This window comes from Ailuropoda melanoleuca, chromosome 13 (assembly GCF_002007445.2).
Source record: "Ailuropoda melanoleuca isolate Jingjing chromosome 13, ASM200744v2, whole genome shotgun sequence".
In the NCBI taxonomy this organism is placed as follows: Eukaryota; Metazoa; Chordata; class Mammalia; order Carnivora; family Ursidae; genus Ailuropoda; species Ailuropoda melanoleuca.
Window position 1 is genome coordinate 435,479 of NC_048230.1, and position 19,997 is coordinate 455,475.

The 19,997-nt window shown below is 42.4% G+C and overlaps 1 protein-coding gene and 1 pseudogene across 1 annotated transcript in view; one reads left to right on the forward strand and one right to left on the reverse strand.

Moving 5' to 3' along the window:
- LOC100464194 (olfactory receptor-like protein DTMT) overlaps positions 1-376 on the forward strand; it is a 984-nt gene extending 608 nt beyond the window's left edge. The window contains 1 exon segment of the mRNA XM_034640613.1: positions 357-376. Coding sequence (XP_034496504.1) covers positions 357-376 — 20 coding nt within the window.
- A 299-nt stretch (positions 377-675) lies between these two features.
- On the reverse strand, positions 676-1,655 carry LOC100463943 (annotated as a pseudogene).
- Positions 1,656-19,997: the final 18,342 nt, after the last annotated feature.

Genomic DNA, 19,997 nt, shown 5'->3' on the forward strand with positions numbered 1-19,997 from the left:
AAAGATCTTCTAGACTATCATTTCATGAAAAGGGAATTGCAGAATAATATGTGGAGAGTGATATTATTTGTGTGTCAAAAGCAGGGAGAGAAAGGTGGAGGAGATATTGAACTGGTAACTGGAATGAGACTGTAGTCAAGGAGAATTTTATCTTTATTTCTATTTTTGAGTTCCTGCCATGAAAATGATGGATATATTATCTAGGGAATACAATTTTTAAAAATTTTATAAAAACTAGATCTTTACTGAAGTTTCCAGAAAAAGTCTGAAGATGGTGTGGTCTACATTGCAGGACTCTCTCCCCCTAAAAAAACCTCACTTTTTAAAAACCTTCTTACATCTTCACTGCTTCTCAGGTTTCCTCTCCATCCACTAAGTTGCTGCTGGTCACACTCTTCCCTCTTCCTCTCCAGAAGCTACAAGGCTCATTCCCCTAATCCCCTGCTTGTTCCCCTTTCTAAAAGTAACCTCTATTACAAACATTCAGACAATGCAGAAACGAATTTAGCTTATGGCTATGTACCCATCCCTGTAAAATAAATATATTGTCACTTTTGCTTCAGGTCTAATTTTTAATTTAACCAGAAATAAAACGCTGTAGGATCAAAATTGCTAGTGCTTTGCAAAGCTAGAAAAGGGGGGAGAGGTTGTTTTGTAATCCTTCTTATTACTGAAATGCCAGGTAATCAGGGCCTGCCCTCACAACTCTTGGGAAGCAGCCCTCCATCTGAGTCCCCTTTTTAGGGCCCCCTTCACTTCCTTGTTGCGAAGGCTGTAGATGAAAGGGTTCAAGGTCGGTATGAGCACCTCATAGACCACGCTGGCCAGGCGGTCATAGCCGGCAGAAGGCAGACGACGGCCGGAAATAGACGGAGAGGACAGAACCAAAGAAGAGCGACACCACCACCAGGTGGGTCCCGCAGGTCGAGAAGGCACGGCGCCCGCCCCGGGCTGACCGCACTCGCAGCACCGCGACGAGGATGCGAGCGTAGGAGAGCGACACGAGGAGCAGCGGGGTGAGCACCACGGCCAGGCCCTCGGAGAAGATAGCAGCTTCGGCGACCGCCGTGTCCGAGGTCGCCAAGCTCAGCATCACCGTCATGTCGCAGAAGAAGTGGCGCACAGGGGCGGGGCGCGGGTAGGAGAGCGCTGAGATGAGCCGCGTGTGCAGCAGCGAGTGCAGGTGCGCCACCGCCCAGGACGCGGCCACCAGCAGCGCGCAGCGCCAGGGCGTCATGACCGCCCCGTAGTGCAGGGGGTGGCAGACGGCCACCGCGCGGTCATAGGACATGGCTGCCAGCAGGTAGCTCTCGGTGATGCCCAGAGCCACGAAGAAGTACATCTGGGCAAAGCATCCCTGGAAGGACACGCCCTGGCCCGGGTGGAGCAGGCCGGCCAGCAGTCTGGGGACCGTGACAGTGGTAAAGCAGACGTCCACGAGGCTTAGGTGACCCAAGAAATAGTACATAGGGGAGCGGAGGGCCCCATCCGACCTCACCACCACCACCATCGCCAGGTTGCCCAACGCATTGAGCAGGTAGACACCCAGGAAAAGCAGGAAGAGCAGCGGGTGGATGTCTGTTCCATCCAGCAGGCCCAGGAGGAGGAACTGTGGGGCTGACGTGAGGTTGGCCAGGGCCATGGAGTAGCGGATAGGCGGGGCTGCTGAGAGGCCAGGTGAGGCACAGGCCTAAGTTCTGGCACCTCTAGGTAGGCTTCTGCATGTTGGGGTTCCATGTCCTGTTTTTAAATTTCTGCTTGCTAAAAAGGCTTGGAAACCACACTGCCCACCCATTTTTTGAAGAAACTGAATCTCCGAAGGGCGTCCTAAGGTCATGGGTAGTTTCAAGCTGGGAGTAAATTAGATCTGATTTTGAGACCGGTCTCTACCACTCAGGTGTTGTGACTTCTCTGAGTCTCAGTTTCTTCTTCTTTCATTGAGGAAAATGCTATTAGCTACCCCTGGAGTTGGTTGTGGAAATAAAGTGGACAAGAAATTTAACAGACAATTCTCCAAAGAAGATATACAAATGGCTAACAGACACATGAAAAAAATGTTCGACGTTGCTAGCCATCAAGCAAATACAAATCAAAACCACAATGACATACACTTACACCAGGTAGAATGGCAAAAATTAACAAGACAGGAAACAAGTGTTGACAAGGTTGTGGAGAAAGGGGAACCCTCTTCACACTGTTGATGGGAATGCAAGCTGGTACAGCCACTCTGGAAAACAGTGTGGAGATCCCACAACATGTTAAAAATAGAGCTACCCTAGACCCAACGATTGCACTACTAGGTATTTACCCCCAAAGATACGGATGTAGTAAAAAGAAGGGACACATGCACCCCAATGTTCATAGCAGCGATGTCCACAATAGCCAAACTGTGGAAGGAACCAAGATGCCCTTCAAAAGACAAATGGATAAAGAAGATGTGGTCTACATATACAATGGAATATTACTCAGCCATCAGAAACGATGAATACCCATCATTTGTATCACCATGGCTGGTACTGGAGGGGATTATCCTGAGTGAAATAAGTCAAGTAGAGAAAGACAATTATCATATGGTTTCACTCATACATGGAACATAAGGAATAAATTGGAGGACTCTAGGAGAAGGGAGGGAAAACTGAATGGGAAGAAATCAGAGAGGGAGACAAACCATGAGAGACTCTGGACTCCAGGAAACAAATTGAGGGTTACAGGAGGGAGGGGGTGGAGGATGGGGTAACTGGGTGATGGGTATTAAGGAGGGCACATGTGATGTGATGAGCACTGGGTGTTCTATGTAACTAATGAATTGTTAAACACTACATCAAAAACTAATGATGTACTATATGTTGGCTAAATGAACATAATAAAACAAAAAAGAAAAGAAATTTAAAATACTTAGCAACCCCCCCCCAGCACATAAAACTGTTACCTATCTACCTATCTGCTACCTATGTACTTACCATTTACCATCATTTGCTTAGTCAAACAAGTATTTGGGGCAGAATTGGGACCCAGACACCTGAATACCAATTGAAGTTTCTTCATAAAACACCTTATGGCATTTACTATTCATGTATTCACCACATATTCTGTGCTAACTCAGGAATTATTAAACTTTTCTTTCAAGGATCTTAGAGTAAACATTTTAGGCTTGTGGACCAAATGGTCTCTGTTGCAAGTGTTCAGCTCTGCCATTGCAGCATGAAAACAGCCATTGATAGATTACATGTAAATGAATGGCAATGGCTATGTTCCAATAAAACTTTATTTACAAAACAGGCAGAGGGGGCAGATTTGGCCTGTAAGACATAGTTTGCTGACCCCTGTGCGAGGTACTGTGGGGAACAGGGTGAGTCAGCTTTTGTCCACAGTTTGACCTGGAGCAGTTTGCAGTGTCCCGTAGTTTACTAATTTTATGAACCACGTGGGAGTAAATTATTCTGCCAGAGGAGTCTCGGACGAATTTAAAGAAGAGATGGGATTTGAACTGGATCTTGGAGAATGAATAGGGTTTTATCCTACCAACATGTTATGGTGTGGGAGGGGGAAGCATCCAGACAGGAGAAAGAGGTTGTGTGGGGTTGTTGGTAGGGGAGGCTTGGAATGAAGAAGGTAAAATCCACATATGATACTGGGCGAGGTTTGTCTTTGCTCTGACTTCAGCTGACAGAAAACTTCAAAGTTTCTCAGTTAACCAAGTGACTTTAATGATCTCAGAAACAAAGCACTCATTTTGTTGCCCACTCAATGCCTTCCTTCAAACACATTTTCTCCCATTGCTCCAGTTTCTATAAATGCTCTATTACTGCCCTAGTCTATCCCTGCTTTGCCGGGAAAGAGGACCAGGCTTTGGTGAGATCCCAGAGAGTAGACTCAGTGAGTTCTCAGCAGGGACGTTCCTTGCAAGAAGGCACTGTGTTTGTTTTCTGTCTTGCCAGGGACCTAAACACAAAATTAAACCAAGCAGTATTTGCTGAATGAAGCTTTTTAAAGAGCAATGAGGGAGAAAAGAGGGAAGGGAAGGTGAAAAAGAGGAGAGGATGGGCAAACCGCAGTGTCCACTCCTGTCACTTCCCAGGAGAAGCCCCAAATAGAGCTTATTGTTTTCATTTTTTCTGCTTTTCTATCACTGTCACCCATTGGCTGTCCCAGGGAGTCATCTGCTTATGCCAACTCCACCCCTTTCCCTAGCATAGAGCCAAAGTGTTGAAGAGCCAGGACCATGGCACCTCTCCCATCCATCCCCTTGTGAGGTGCAGGGCTCTGCGGAGCCCCTGACCTTCCCCACCTCCATGTGGGCAGCTGTGGGATGTAGAGAAAAGTCACTGGCTTTGTAGTCAGAGCCACCTGGGTTTTAATCCTGATTGGCTTTGTAAATATAGACCCACCTTAATTTCATCTTCGCTCTCTTCATCTGTAAAATGGAAATACTAATGATCCCTCTCTGCATGGTTGATGTCAAGATTAAATGAGGTGATGTATGTATAAGCGTGTAGCAGAGAATGAATGCTTAGTAGATGTTAGTTCCCTTTCCATCAACTTCTGATGCCTTCTCCCTCTTCCCTGAGGCTACTAGAAGCAATCCAGTCCACTGTAGTTATTTAAAGATGTTTTTCTTAATCTCAGCTGAAACCTGCTTCCCTGTAACTTCTATAAGTGGTCACAGTTTTGTCCACAGGGGGTTAAATGCCTAATCTTTATCTGCAGCTTTTCACACAGTGTTCAAAAAAATCCATCCTAAGTCTACTAAGTATTCTTTTCTCCAACCCAAATGCCCCTGGTGCCTTAGATTCTTTCTTACAGGACCTAATTCCAGGTCCTTTTCCATTCTGGTCACTCTCTGCTTTGTCAATATGTTTCTTAACTGGAATTGGACACAGCGGTCTTGCTGGGGTTGGGCTGTGTGGAGTCCCTGGGAGCAGCATAACAGCTCAAATGTGCACTTCACACCTATCTGTTGAGTACCTGCTTTGGGTCAAGGTTTGTGTTGGTCTCTAGGATTGTAAAGGTAGGTCAGCCAGCGTCCTTGATCTCCAGCCATGCATAGTAATAAGCACTACACGAACTGTGTGAACAAAGTAGGAGTAATTTCCTGTGCTTGGCTGATTCAAGCAAGATTCCAAAGAAGTGGTGAGGTTGGAACTGGGGTTGGGAAACAGATTTCAGGCAGGGGGAGAGAACGTGAAGGCAGAAAAAGGTGTTTTGTAGGTGGGGAGAGCTGGCTTCTTCCTCCCTACCACTGTAAGGGGCAGTGGAGTGAGGTAAGGAGGAAGGCAGGACCCAAGGCAAGAAGAGCAGAGGAATGTTGAGCTCTCTCACCTAAAGGGCAGCATGCCAGGCCTCAGTGCTGTCCACAGACTCTGTGGGCTGATTTCCCTCCTGACCAGAGGTCCACAGTCTTAAGAACAGATGCATTCTCACCCATCTTCATCCAGAGACTTCAGTGTTTTCTGTGGGCTAGGACAGCAACCTTAATAGAGAGAAAACCAGAGGTATAAGGACCCTGGGAATTCTTGGCCCATGCTCTTCCTACTCAGTTTACTGCCCTGCCCATCTCCCATTGCCCGCCAGGTAGAGTGCCAACGGCTCAGCCCGGCAGCCAGAGTTTTCCAACTTGATTCTCTGGTGGTCTCAGCTCCAACTGCTTCCACATGCTTCCCTGTCCCCTCACCCTAGGCAGGTCAGCATCGTCACTGCCTCTTATTTACATCCTTCTCACGTGCCTTTCCTGTACTCTGCTGCCTGCCCAAAATGCTCTTTCTGCCCTTTCCCAATACCCAACTCTGGCTCTACCTCCTCCCAGAAGCCCCATTCTTTCTTAACTTCTCCAGCCCACACAAAGGCCTCTCTCCTCCGTCTCTTGTGCTTAATAAATGTCAATTTCCTCCCCCACCCAGTCCCTAAACACTTTTGGTGTTGGGAGATAAACGTCTGAATTTTACATTGCTTCCCCTGGAAAGCCTGGCCCAGGACTGGTTTTCTTGGATGCAGAGCTGCTATTTTTTACTCAAAGCCCCTTCCTTAGGGGCTCGGGTTCAACCCCGCCTGGCAGGTGTCTGCTTTGAAGTGGATAGGAAAGACTTATTTAAGGTCATAAAATGAGGCAGAGATACTTAGGCTATAGAGTCAGAAGCCCCATCTCTCAGGCAGCTTGCAAACTCTCAGATGCACCAAGACACAGAAGTACACAGGGATATGAGCCTGGACACAGACGCAGACGTATCCTGACAAATCCAGTCACAGGGACATGACAGAGACACACTCACACCCACCAGGACAGGACTAGACACGCATGGGCACACATGGACACCTGACAACAGTCACTGCACAGAGGTGTAGACATATACACAGATCGATCCATAGACATACATGCCACATACATGCAAAGACCCAGACACAGACCCTCACACCCAAAAATGCCAGAGAGGTAGAGACCTCCATGGATTCTTCTGCACACACAGGAGTCAACACACAAACACCAACACCTTCGTCCTTCCCCTCACTCTTGCCAAAGGGTCTCCATTTGCCTCATCAGAGTGGGGGATGGGCAGTGGCCAGCAAGGAAGGCTATCGCTGGCCCCCAGCACTCAGTCCTGGGACTTTTTCTTTCTTTCTTTCTTTCTTTCTTTCTTTCTTTCTTTCTTTCTTTCTCTCTTTCTTTCTTTCTTTCTTTCTTTCGAACACGAGCCAGGGTGGGGAGCAGAGGGAGAGAGAGAATCTTAAACAGCCTCCAAGCCCAGCACAGAGCTGGATGTGGGGCTCGATATCACGATCCTAGGATCATGACCAGAGCCAAAATCAAGAGACACCTAACCAACTGAGCCAATCGGGTGCCCCTCATTCTTGGGATTTCTATCCAACTCCTTGACTCCAGTCTCTTGCTGGTCAGCCCAGATTCTTCTCTCAGTGACGTCCTGAATAGCCTTCTCTTCAACCAGTTTTAACGCAAGAGGAGCCCTTCCCATTCCAAGGGCTCCCTCCTTCCTCTGCTTCCATCTGCCAATTTCTCATTCATTTCTCTTCAATCATTTACACAGCAATCTTGCCTGCTGTATCTACTCTGTGCCAGGCAGTACTTGAACCCCAGGCAGGGAGGGCAATCAAAGTGTTCATCTTCCTATCTTGGTATCAGCAATTGGCAATGATTTTAAGATCACCTAACCCAACAGCCATGTCACAAATGGGAAACAAGGCCCAGAGTAGACTGTGCCTGAAGTCATTCAGCAATTTGGGGACAGAGCCAGGAATTGAATCCAGGGCTCTGAAACCTACCTATGGTTTTGTGCACTTCCTCATCCTCTCTGCCATGCATTGGCAGGTACATGTCATTTTCCTCTCTCCCTCACCTCTCTCCCTTGCTTTAGCTCCTTGCCTTTCTGCCATTGATTATTCTGTTTTGTGCCAGCAAGTGTCCTGCCTGACCACTTACCTGTGAGTGCAATGGGCTCTGCTCTCCACACAATATACCAGAGGCTGATTTGCTACCAGCAGAGGGAGAGTTAGGGCAGATATGCCCCGGAGAAGATTTACCTTAATAGCCAAAGATGAGAAGAGAGGTATGCCGTCTGGGAGCACAGGGGGTCACTCACTAACTAATTAACCAGGAAAATTCATGGAGAATGGCCTCTGCACCCACTGGCTCCATAAGACCCCTCAGCCCTCAGCCAGCATGGTTTCTTCTCTCCTACCCTTCTAGAGAGACTGAGTAATAGAGAGGGGGAAAAAGAGCCCCGGAATCCAGAATTCGGAAAGACGCCTCTCAGTGTGGTGACCACCTGTACCGGCTCACCGCGATCAGAAAATACTGTCACCCCTCCGCCTCTTTCTAAGAGGGTGCTAATGACCGGAGAGGGACAGGGCTTGTTGGCAGTCACAGGGCCAGGGACCTTTATCTGTTCTCCCTGGCTGTACGTACACTGAGCTGTAACCATTACCCCAAAGCTGTGACCTCACTGTGATTCCTCTTAGGAAAGAGCTCTCTCTTCGCACCCTGCTGTGGGGAAAGCAGCGAGGTGGAGCTGGGGACCTAAATGCCCAGTCTTCCAGCTTGGGCTCCCAAAGCCCTTCCCCGAGCCCCAGGCCCACCTCAGCCCCAGAGGCCCCACCTGACCTAGAAGTCGAGGGAGGGTGCAGGGGCTGGAGTTGCTGGCAGATACACACCAGGAGAGCAGGCTCAGGGAGTGCCTGTGGAGTTGCCCTTGTTGGGCTTCTGGAGTGCTGCTTTCTGTCACCCCACAGTCCCGATCAGAGATGCTAAGATCTCAGTCCTGCCCAGCTAGAGCCGGGGCAAGAGGATTTCTGCTCCTTGTTCCAAAGCCTTTTGAATATTTTGTCCTCTTTGGCCTGACACAGCAGCCCTCCTGCATCCGAGGGGCAACCTAATTCTCAGGCTGATAAATTTCTTGTGAGGAAGTAAGCTTGTGGAACTCACTGGTAGCAACATCCCAGGGGATGAACCTCTGAAGCTCGACTATTTGCTCTTTTGAAAACATTGTTCACCGTCCATGGGATGCTGGCCCCATTGGGCCCTGAGGAGTGTCAGAGTAGTCTTGGAATGAGTGAGGTATCCAAGTCCTGACCAGCTGTGGGACTCCGAGCAAGTGTCTTCTCCCCTCCAGGTCTCTGTTTCCTCACTGGTAAATTGAGAGGGATGTATTGAGAGTCTGATGATCCTTTCATGTTGGAGAATGAAACATATGGATGGGCCCTGAGTAGTTAACGTTCAGATCCAGGGAGGGAGGCTTGGGCAGAGGAAGCACAATGTTGGGCACTGTGTGCCTGCGGGGCTAAGAGCAGAAGCTGTGCCTGTGGCTTGTGGGATTTCTGGGAGGAGGTGGGTGTGTGGGTTGGCAGTGTGGGCAAATAGGGATCTGGGGAGCACAGTTCATGCAGAAGGGCCACGGGAAATACAATGGAAAGGAAAGGCTGCCTGTACAAGTTTCCAGTAGGGAAGAAGGTCCATGCATCCCCTTCCCGGGTTCTCTGGCATCATCCTGCCCTTACTAGCTGTGAGACCTTGGGAAAGTTACTCAAATTTTCTGTATTTCAGTGTCTCACCTGTAAAATGGGGAAATAATAGAACCTGCTTCATAGGGATGCTATGAGAAATGTAAAGCCCCTGAAAAGTGCCCAGCACACAGCAGCCACAGGCTACATGTTGGCTGTCACCATTGCTATTCTCTGTGCTAGGTGTCTTAGGGTTTGTTCTTGTGCCCTTCTGACCTGGATTTTTTTTTTTTTTTAAAGAAGCCACCTTGGATCTTTCCATTGCCCTGGTAAACATGAAATGACTGTTGCTCAATGATAAAGAGGCACTATCTTTATGTTGCTAGTAGCTGTTTCAAATAGATCTGGGGATACTGACTAATGTCCTAAGAATATCATTGTTGTTACAGCATGTGATAACATGTTGTTCTATTTACTGTGTTCCTACTGTTTAACAATGCTAAGTAGTACTGCACAATGGAAACATGGGTACCATGCAAGAATGGCAATAACTAAATCAAAGGGATTCTTCAGAAACTTGCTAGCTATAAATTCCTAAGGCATGATTTTCTTTTCTTTTTTTAAAAAAATTATTGTGATAAAATGCATATTAAAATTACCATATTAACCATTTTTAATAACTTATTTATAAACTTCAAGTATAATTAACACAGTGTTAGTTTCAGGTGTACAATATAATGATTCAACAATTTTATACATTTCTCAGTGCTCAAGATACATGTGCTCTTTTTTTAATTATGTTATGTTAGTCATCATACAGTACGTCATTAATTTTTGATGCAGTGCTGCATGATTCATTGTTTGTGTATAACACCCAGTGCTCCATGCAATACTTGCCCTCCTTAATACCCATCACCGGCCTAGCCCATCCCCCCATCCCCCTCTCCTCTGAAACCCTCCGTTTGTTTCCCGGAACTCTTAATTCCATTTTATGTATTTCACCCATTCCTCCATCTGCCTCCCCTCTGGCAACCACCAGTTTGTCCTCTGTATTTAATAGTTTGGTTTTTTTGCTTGTCTCTTTTTTTCCCTTTGTTCATTCATTTTATTTCTTAAATTCCACATATGAATGAAAGCATATGCTATTTTTCTTTTTCTGACTTACTTCGCTTATGTTTATACCCTCTAGGTCCATCCATGTTGTAGCAAATGGCAAGATTTCGTTCTTTTTATGGTTGAGTAATATTCCATTGTACGTATATACCACATCTTATTTATCCATTCATCTATTGACGGATAGTTGGGTTGTTTCCTATTGTAAATAATGGTGCAATAAACAAAGGGGTTCAGAGTGAAGGAAACTATCAACAAAAGACAACCTATTGAATGGGAGACGATATATGCAAATAATGTATCTACTAAGAGGTTAATAGTCAAAATATATAAAGAACTTATACAGCTCAACTCAACACACACACACACACACACACACAAACACAACAACCCAAAACAAATAATCCAATAAACAAAATGGGCAGAGAACCTGAACAGACATTTTTCCAAAGAAGATATACAGATAGCCGACAGACCCATGAAAAGTTGCTCAACGTCACTAATCATCAGAGAAATGCAAATTAAAATCACAACGAGATGTCAACTTTACATTTTTAGAATGGCTAAAATAAAAAACAAAGACAATAACAAGTGTTGGTGAGGATGTGGAGAAAAAGGAACCCTCATGCACTGTTGGTGGGAATGCAAGCTGGTGCAGCCACTCTGGAAAACAGTGTGGAGGTTCCTCAAAAAAGTAAAAATAGAGCTATTGTATGATCCAGTAATCCCATTACCAGGTATTTGCCTAAAAGGAAATGAAAATACTAATTTGAAAAGACATATGCTCTCCAAATTTATTGCGTCTTAAGTGTGCTAAGTGTACGGTTTAGTAAGTACTGCTTTTCTTTTCAAATTTATTTTTTTAATTAAAAAATGTTCTTGTTTATTCCACTTCTTAAGTTTAAAATGTCTTTATTTCAATTTCCCCCATTCTAAGGGTAATATTTACTTGTTATAACAAATAAAAAATCCAGAGATGTGTAAAGAAAATAATAATCTTTCCTGACCTCCTCACATATCCCACCTCTATGAGAGAATCAGTTTTGACAACCAGGTTCCATACTTTTCTCCCAGGTCGTACAAACTTATATCTGTCCATCCATCCATCCATCCACCTAGTCACCCATCTCTTCATCATCTATCCATCCACACACACGCGTACCTATAAAGTTTTTTTAAATACACATATTTTAGTAGAAAGAGAAGATAAGTATAAAGGAAATATGTAGAGATATTGGCAAATGATTTTATCTTCTAGTAAAGCAAGCATTTTCATTGTATTTATTCCCCTCCAACACACACACAGTGCTAAGCATTGTGGAAAGGAAAAAAGTTCCTTTTCATTTTCAGTCACAGACCTTAAGTTAAAAAAATAAACTACATGGTGTTCACATTAATAACTGCATGTTTCATGACATAGACATGTCACAAGTTACTTAATTATTATTGTCATTGTGAACAAATTATTAAGGAAGGTATGTCAACTCAGGCCTTTTTCTTCCTTGACACTCTCCTAAGACCTCACAGAGAAAATCCAGGGTCAAAGAGATGAGCATTTCTCTACTCTTAACAAATGTGGAGAAGAAACCCATCAAGCAAGCTTTTTTACTAAATACACTGCCATCAGCAGTGATGAATGGGCCTTCTCCTCACTGTGAAATACTACCATGATTTCTAGTATTAACTTTTTTATTCTTCATTTTTGTCTCTGTGGAAAACAGAACCTTGTTTTCATTTCCTCTGACTGCTGATTGCATTTCTCTGCAGTCACATGAGTTATAGCTGTGCTCACCGAGCTTTACCTGCCTCGTTCCAGCATGGTATAGACAACTCCAAATCTGGATCTTGGCCTGACTTGGCTCTTGCACCTGAGAAGCACTAAGCTATAAAATGAGACATTCAATGTTTGCACTTTTTCTTCAGTGTAAACCATTGGAAACAACTTTTATTTTATTTTATTATTTTATTTTGATTTTATATATTTATTTGAGAGAAAGAGCATGAGTGAGAGGGCACAAACAGGGGGACCACCAGAGGGAGAGGGAAAACTAGACTCCCCACTGAGCAGGGACCCCCAAAGTGGGGCTTGATATGGGGCTTGATCTCAGGACCCTGAGATCATGACCCAAGCCAAAGGCAACTGCTTAACTGACCAAGCTACCTAGGAGCCCCACAAGTTTTATTTTTATATTAGCATAGTTATAATTCTCTGCCAAATGAATAAATACGGGATAAATATCAAGTTTCACATTGTTTTGAAATGACTTGTGGAGGAATTTCCAAAGATACTATGCCAGGTGAACACAAAAAGACATATATACTTTAAGATATTTATATTATAATATTCATGTTATTATAATTTTACAATATAATTTTTGTGTTTAAAATATTCATGTAATATTTATAGTATATACTATAATTTAATAATACAAATATATTTATTTTATATTATATATTATATAAATATATATAAAACATCAAGTTAAAGTGAAATAAACCTAAAAATTTGGATAATTGTGATGCCCATATTTTTTTCTAAATTACAATGAGAAGTTACACTGTACAGTTATTAGCATTGTTATTATTTTGTAAAGAGAATATCACATTATTTTATGTTAATTCTTATTTAGGTAAATATAAAGATGCTGAAATTATACATCATCTTTATGAAGGTTCAAAGTCCTATTGGACTTAGTTTGTATTTAGAAGGAGTGTAAATCCTAGAGGAAGAACCTCAAATGCCAGGTCAAGACTTTGCACACAGCTAGACATTCAGTTACCATTTAGAAGTATGTGAAAGTCGCTGTCTCCAGAAGTCTTGGACTCTGCCTGTTGAATTCTCACTGTGGGCTCTTATAAGAACCTTTCATGAGCTGAGGAGTTTATATGCAGCTGGAAATGTTATGGGGAAGAATTTATAATGAATAATTTCTTGTGCTGGAATATGCTTTATTTTATCTTAAAAATAAAATTAGGATTGTTGGTTTGATACTGTAGTGTTGTTAAATTAAGAACATATTGTTTGTTATGAATAAACATAAAAGACTTTAACATAACGTATTATGCATTATGGGCTGCATGAATGTTGCAGTCTCTTCTCTTTTTTTGTTTTTTGTTTTTGTTGTTGTTGTTTTAAAACAATTTATTTATTTTATTTTTGAGAGAGTAGAGAGAGAGAGAGAGAAAGCAGGGGGGAGGGCCAGAGGGAGAAGGAGAGAGTGTCTCAAGCTGTGGGGCTTGATCTCAAGACCCCGAGATCACGACCTGAGCTGGAACCAAGAGTCATTCAGTTAGCCCCCCAGGCACTCCTCTTCTTAAGGTAATCTTTAAATCTTCTGGCCCAGGAGATTCTAAATAAGTTAAGTCCAACATTTTAGAGTATGTTGACCTGCTTCCTGAACTGCTTTTTTTTTTTTTTTTTTTTTTTTTTTTGGGGGGGGGGGGGCCCCCCNGCCCAGGTTGGAGCTGAATGTGGGGCTTGAACTCATGACCCTGATTTCAAGACCTGAGGTGAGCTCAAGAGTCAGATGCCCAACAAACTGAGCTACCCAGGCACCTCTTGAACTGCTATTTTAAATAAAGAGTCACCAGTAACTGTACATACAGTAAGGAACACATATTAGCATCTTAAAAACTCATAGCACAAAGCATACAATCAGGGGTAAAAAACATGGAATATAGAAATCAAGATTTCTTGGAGAGTAGTTCTCTGTAGTCAAGAGTCTGTTTCTTGGTTTTCCTCTCCACCCCATCATGGTTGTCAGTTTTGTTTCTTAATTTCACATATGAGTGAAATCATACGGTATTTGCCTTTCTCTGTCTGACTTACCATAATATTTATTTTTGTATATGGTGTAAGAAAATGGTAGTTTCATTCTTCTTCATGTTGCTGTCCAGTTTTCCCAGCACCATTTGTGGAAGGGACTGTCTTTTTCCCATTGGATGTTCTTTCCTGCTTTGTTGAAGATTAATTGGCCATATAGGTGTGGGTTCATTTCTGGGTTTTCTATTCTGTTTCTTTGAAATGTGTGTCTATTTTTGTGCCAGTACCATACTGTTTTGGTCACTACAACTTTGTAATAGAACATGAAGTCTGGGATTGCGATGCCTCCAGCTTTGCTTTTCTTTTTCAAGTTTGCTTTGGCTATTTGGGATCTCTTGTGGTTCCATATAAGTTTTAGGATTGTTTGTTCTAGTGCTGTGAAAAAATACTGGTGGTATTTTTATAGGGATTGCATTAAATGTGTAGTATAGACATTTTAACAGGATTTCTTCTTCCAATCCATGAGCATGGAATGTCCTTCTTTGTGTGTGTGTGTGTGTGTGTGTGTGTGTATCTTCTTCAATCTCTTTCATCAGTGTTTGATAGTTTTTGGAGTACAGGTCTTCCACGTCTCCAAGAGGTGAAAAGTTTATTCCTAGGTTGAGGTTTATTCCTACGTCTCTTATTATATTTGGTGCGATCATAAATGGGATTGTTTCTTAGTTTCTCTTTCTGCCGCCATTACTGGTGTGTAGAAATGCAAAACTCCTGTACATTGATTTTGTATCCTGTGACTTTACTGAATTTGTGTATCAGTTCTAGCAGTTTTTTGGGGGAGTCCTGTGGGTTTTCTATAGAGTATCACGTCATCAGCAAATAGTGAAGTAGTGTCATTTCACTAGAGAAATAGCTCTATATTTTCTCTTTCTTCCTGTTTCAGTTTTCATAGCTTATGTGTTTCTGGGAATTTACTCATTTCTTCCAGTTTGTCCAATTTGTTGAACTTCATCAAAATAAAAAGCTTTTGCACAGCAAAGGAAACAATTGACAAAACTAATGGCAACTTATGGAATGGGAGAAGATATTTGCAAATGACATATCTTATAAAGGGTTAGTATCCAAAATATATAAAAAAACTTTTAAAACTCAATACCCAAAAAACAAATAATCCAATTTAAAAATGGCAAAAGGCATGAACAGACATTTCTCCAAAGAAGACATCCAGATGACCAAGAGACACATGAAAAGATGGTTCATCATTACTTACCATCGGGTAATACTAATTAAAACTACAATGAGAAATCACCTCACCCCTATTAGAATGGTTAAAATCAACAACACAGAAACAACAAATGTTGGCAAAGATGTGGAGAAAAAAATGAACATTCGTGTGCTGTTGATGAGAATACAAGCTGGTGGAGCCACTCTGGAAAAACAGTATTGAGGTTCCACAAAAAGCTAAGAATAGAGTTACCTCATGACCCAGCAGCTGGTCACTAGGTGCACTACTAGGTATTTACCCAAAGTATACAAAAATGCTGATTGGAAGGGGCACATGCACCCCAATGTTCATGACTGATGAACGGATAAAGAAGATGTGATATATGTGTATATACACACACAAACACACATACACAGACACACACACACAATGGAATATTACTCAGCCATAAAAAAGAATGAAATCTTGCCATTTGCAATGACATGGATGGAACTAGGAAGTATTATGCTAAATGAAAGAAGTCACCCAGAGAAAGACAAATACCATATGATTTCACTCACATGTGGAATTAAGAAACAAAACAAACAATGAGGGGAAAAAGAGAGAAAGGCAAACTAAGAAACAGATTCTTAACTATAGAGAATGATATAGATGGTGACCAGAGGGGAGGGGCATGGGGGTGGGTTATATAGGTGATGGGGATTAAGGATCACACTTGTGGTGAGCGCTGGGTGTTGTTTTGGAAGTGTTGAATCATTAAATTGTACACCTGAAACTAATATTACACTGTATGTTAACTAAATGGAATTTAAATAAAAAATTATTATAAAAATAAATAAATAGTTAAAAAATCATTTGTTTTCCTTTAACCTGAATTGCAGGTGTATTACTAATTTATACTGAAGTATGCTTAGAGTTTTAATGGGTCTCACTGGAGATCTCTTTCTCTGACTTCTGGGCTCATGGCAGGAGGGAACCAGACCAGCATCTTTGAGTTCCTCCTTTGGGGACTCTCAGAGTGGCCAGAGCAGCAGGACATCCTCTTCCTGCTGTTCGTGTGTGCGTATGTGGTCACTGTGGCTGGGAACCTGCTCATTGTCCTGGCTATTGGCACGGATACACGTCTCCACATGCCCAGGTACTTCTTCGCCAGCCTGTCCTGTGCAGACATCCTTTTCACCTCCACACCATGACCAAGGTCCTAGTGAATATCTAGACCCAGACACATTCATTTCCTACACAGGATGCCTGATTCAACTCTACTTCTTGACTTCAAAAGACATGGACATCTTCTCCTGGCCACAACGGTCTATGAATGCTACGTGGCCATCTGCCACCCTCTCCACTGCATATGGTCACCCTGGCCACCCCCCCAGCACTGCACCTTCACAGGTAATGCCTGCTCATGACCTGCCTCATGGCCATGATCCACACCTTCTTCATATTCTGTTTTTCTTTTTGCTTTACAACATCATCCCTGACGGTTTTTGTGTTCTGGGACCATGATGAAAGCAATTTTCTCTGACAAGCAATTGATGAGTCTCTTCCCTTGCTCTTCGTGGAGTAATAGTGTTAGCCCTTTATTTATTTTTCTTTATTGAGATATAATTTATATGCAGTAAACTGCATAGATCAGTAAGTTTAGTAAATTTTGACAAAATGTATTAACATATTACATATTATCATATTATGATCGTTCTAGTCAAGATACTGAATATTTTCATTATCCTATACTCTTTTCTAGTCATCCCCCCCCCAGAGGCAACCACTGATCTGATTTCTATCACCATAGATTAGATTTACCTGTACATGAACTTCATATAAACGGATCATACAGTATGTATGTAGTATGTACTCTTTGGGTTTTGGTTCTTTTTGCTCAACATGTCTTTGAAATTCATCTATATTGGCATGTGTGTCAGTATCTTGTTCCTATTTTATTGCTGAGTAGTATTCACTTATATGGATTTACAGTGAATTTTTTCTTACTCGTTCTTCCGTTGATTAATATTTCGTTTATGTTTCAGTTTTAAGTGCATAAAGTTGCTATGCACAATCTTTTTTTCCCCCTGCTATGCGCATTCTTATACAAGGCTTCTAGTAGACATGTTTTCATTTTTCTTTGATGTATACCTAGAAGAAGAACTGCTGGGCCAAAAGGTAGATGTATGTTTTACTTTCTTAGACCCTGTCTGATAGTTTTCCAAAACGGTTGTATCAGTTTATGCTCTCATTGGCAATGTTGCTTCACATCCTCATCAATGCTTGGTATTGTTAGTCTTTTAATTTTAGCCATCCTACCAGCCGTCTTATATCTTGACATCTTTTTCTTTATCTGTATTGTCTTGGCTATCTTCAGAGTCTTTTTTTTCTTAAGAGAAACACCAGTGGCTCTCACCTTGCTGTCATATCCCTGGTCTATGGGACAGCTCAGTAGAGGAGATCCAGCAGCACTGTTTTGTACACAGTGAAAATGCCCCAGGTACAAAGGCATGAAGGACTCTCTGGAGATAACTCTCAAGGCCAAAATAAATTTTTCATGGGTTCATTGAGGTGAGCAAAAAATGCAAACTTGGGAAAGAAGAGAGAAAATGAAACTAATAAAATGAGTAGTAGTAATAATAATAATAATAATAACAATAATAGCAGCCTCCTCTTATGGAATACCTACTGGGCATAACTCTTATTGCTTCCATATATTGTCATTTAATATTCCCAACAATCCCATAAATTTGGGCATTGTAATATTCATTTTATAGATGACAAAACTGAGGCTGAGGCATAAATTGCTAAATGTCATACAGCTTCTAAACAGAAGATCCAGGATTTGCACCAGGTCTTTCTGATTCTGAAGGGGGTAGCACTGTCACCATTGTTTCCCAGAGACATCCTTCTGGGGATTAGCATTCAAATTTCCCAGAGCCTCCACTAGCTATCTGGCTAGTGAGAGAAACACATGACCCACTAATGTGCCAGACATGAGGCAGGCTTCTTCACCAAACCCATTTAAATCTCACCAGTTCCACCTAAGCTAAAACACTTCTCAGAAAGGATCTTCTCCAGCCCAGCTTCCTTGCTTTAAACAAAGTGATCAGTACTCATAGCAGTGTCCCTGAGATTCTGAACTTAGCAAGTGTGGGAGAAGTAAGTGGAACCACCAGGATAAAGATGAAAGTGAGAATATCAACACAGAGCTCACCCTATGTCCATTCTCCATTTATAACAGGGCTATGATTTCCCTTTGGGGAAATTCCTTCATTCCTCTGTATGTGATCTTGGTTTGGGGAAGTAAACCCAGGTGTCCTGACTTTGCACTATATTAAATTGAAGTGATCACTGGAGGATGCTTCCACCAGACCTTTTCTTTTCCCACTTGGTCCCCGACTTTGACTCTTGAGTAGAAATATGCAAGAATTGAAGAAAGACCAGGGTCACTAATTCTAGTGGTGGTGCCAAGGGGAGATATTCAAGGACTCTGTTCTTGAGGACCCCTGAGGCTTCCTGAGTCTTATCTGCAAAGATGGTCTTTTCATTGTCTCTTTGATACTATGATCTCTCCCATATCTTTCCAATAATTTTTTTTTCTCTGTGTAAGTAAGTTAGTCGATTTTTGTTGCTCGTAATTAAAGAATCTGTGGCAGGGACAATAGGGACTACCATGTATTCCCTTACATTTCTCAGTTTCCCTACACTCAGGTTCTGGCTGTAAGCAGAAGTGTTGTGTCACTTCTGGTCTAAATTAATGACCTATGTACCTCTTTTACTTCCCTCTTGTCTCAATTTCTTTCACTTCCCCAACAAAAATTATTGCTTACTCTGGAAAGGAATCATCAGATCCAATATTGTTTTTCAGTTTTACTCCTGAGTTTTGTGTTTGCCTTTGTGGTAAACTCTGTGTAGTAAGGTATTGTATCTATCTTATCTTCTGTGGTATCACAGCATACTTCATGTAAAGCATAGAACAATAATATTTATAGAATGAATAGCTGTTTCCCAGATTTTTCAAGGAGTTATAACACTGTTCTTCAATGACCTGATGAACTGTAGTGACAACATCTGGAGTTTGTTTATGGTCAAAGTAGCACTTGTTTCCATGACATGGATTATGGAGAGAGTCTTATCAGCTCAGGGTATGGTCTGGGCTTGGCTAGATACTTTCTTAGTTGTCATTTTTGCTACTAATTTTTTAAAAATTTATTCTCTAGGCATAATAAAGGAATTTCAACACAACATTTAATTGCTTATTTATTTATATTACATTGACATTGATATGTTCTTCATACTGGTAAAAAAAATTTTCTAACTATGTAAAGTTATCTGTTTCTTCTGCTACAATTATTTTAGGACCATAGCTTTTAAAAAGTATTGATTCTGATAAGAGAGGAGCTTGGGAAGATAGCAGAGTAGGAGGACCCTGAGCTCATGCTGTCCCACATTTACAACTAGATATTAGCCACATCCAAGTCAACAAACCAGAGAGTGATATGAGACTGGCAGAACAACTGAATATACAGAAGAAGCTGCATCTGAGAGGTTAGGAAGGTCAGAAAGGTGGAGGGAGGCTGCTGGCAGGTAGGGGGGAGTTGTGCACAGGGAGAGGGCAGAGAAACAGGCCCCCACACCAGCGAGCTCACGCGGGAGCTCACACTAATCCCCATAACGTTTGGCTTTAAAAACCCAAGGGGCTGAATTCCATGACTTTGTATAAGCAGTGGGACTTGGATCCTGGAGCTTTAAAATCAGATGACTCAGCACTGGGCAAGCTGGGAGGGTGAGTGATGGCTGGGTCACGGCCTTTAAAGAGACAGCAGTCTGCATGGAGAGAAAACATAAAAAATGGCAGTTTACACAATGCTGGGGCAAACAGGAGATAGATATGTTCATACTGATTTCAGCATGTTTTGGGGAACTGCTCCAAAAATGAGGGAGATGGCAGGTGCCATTTTTCTCCCA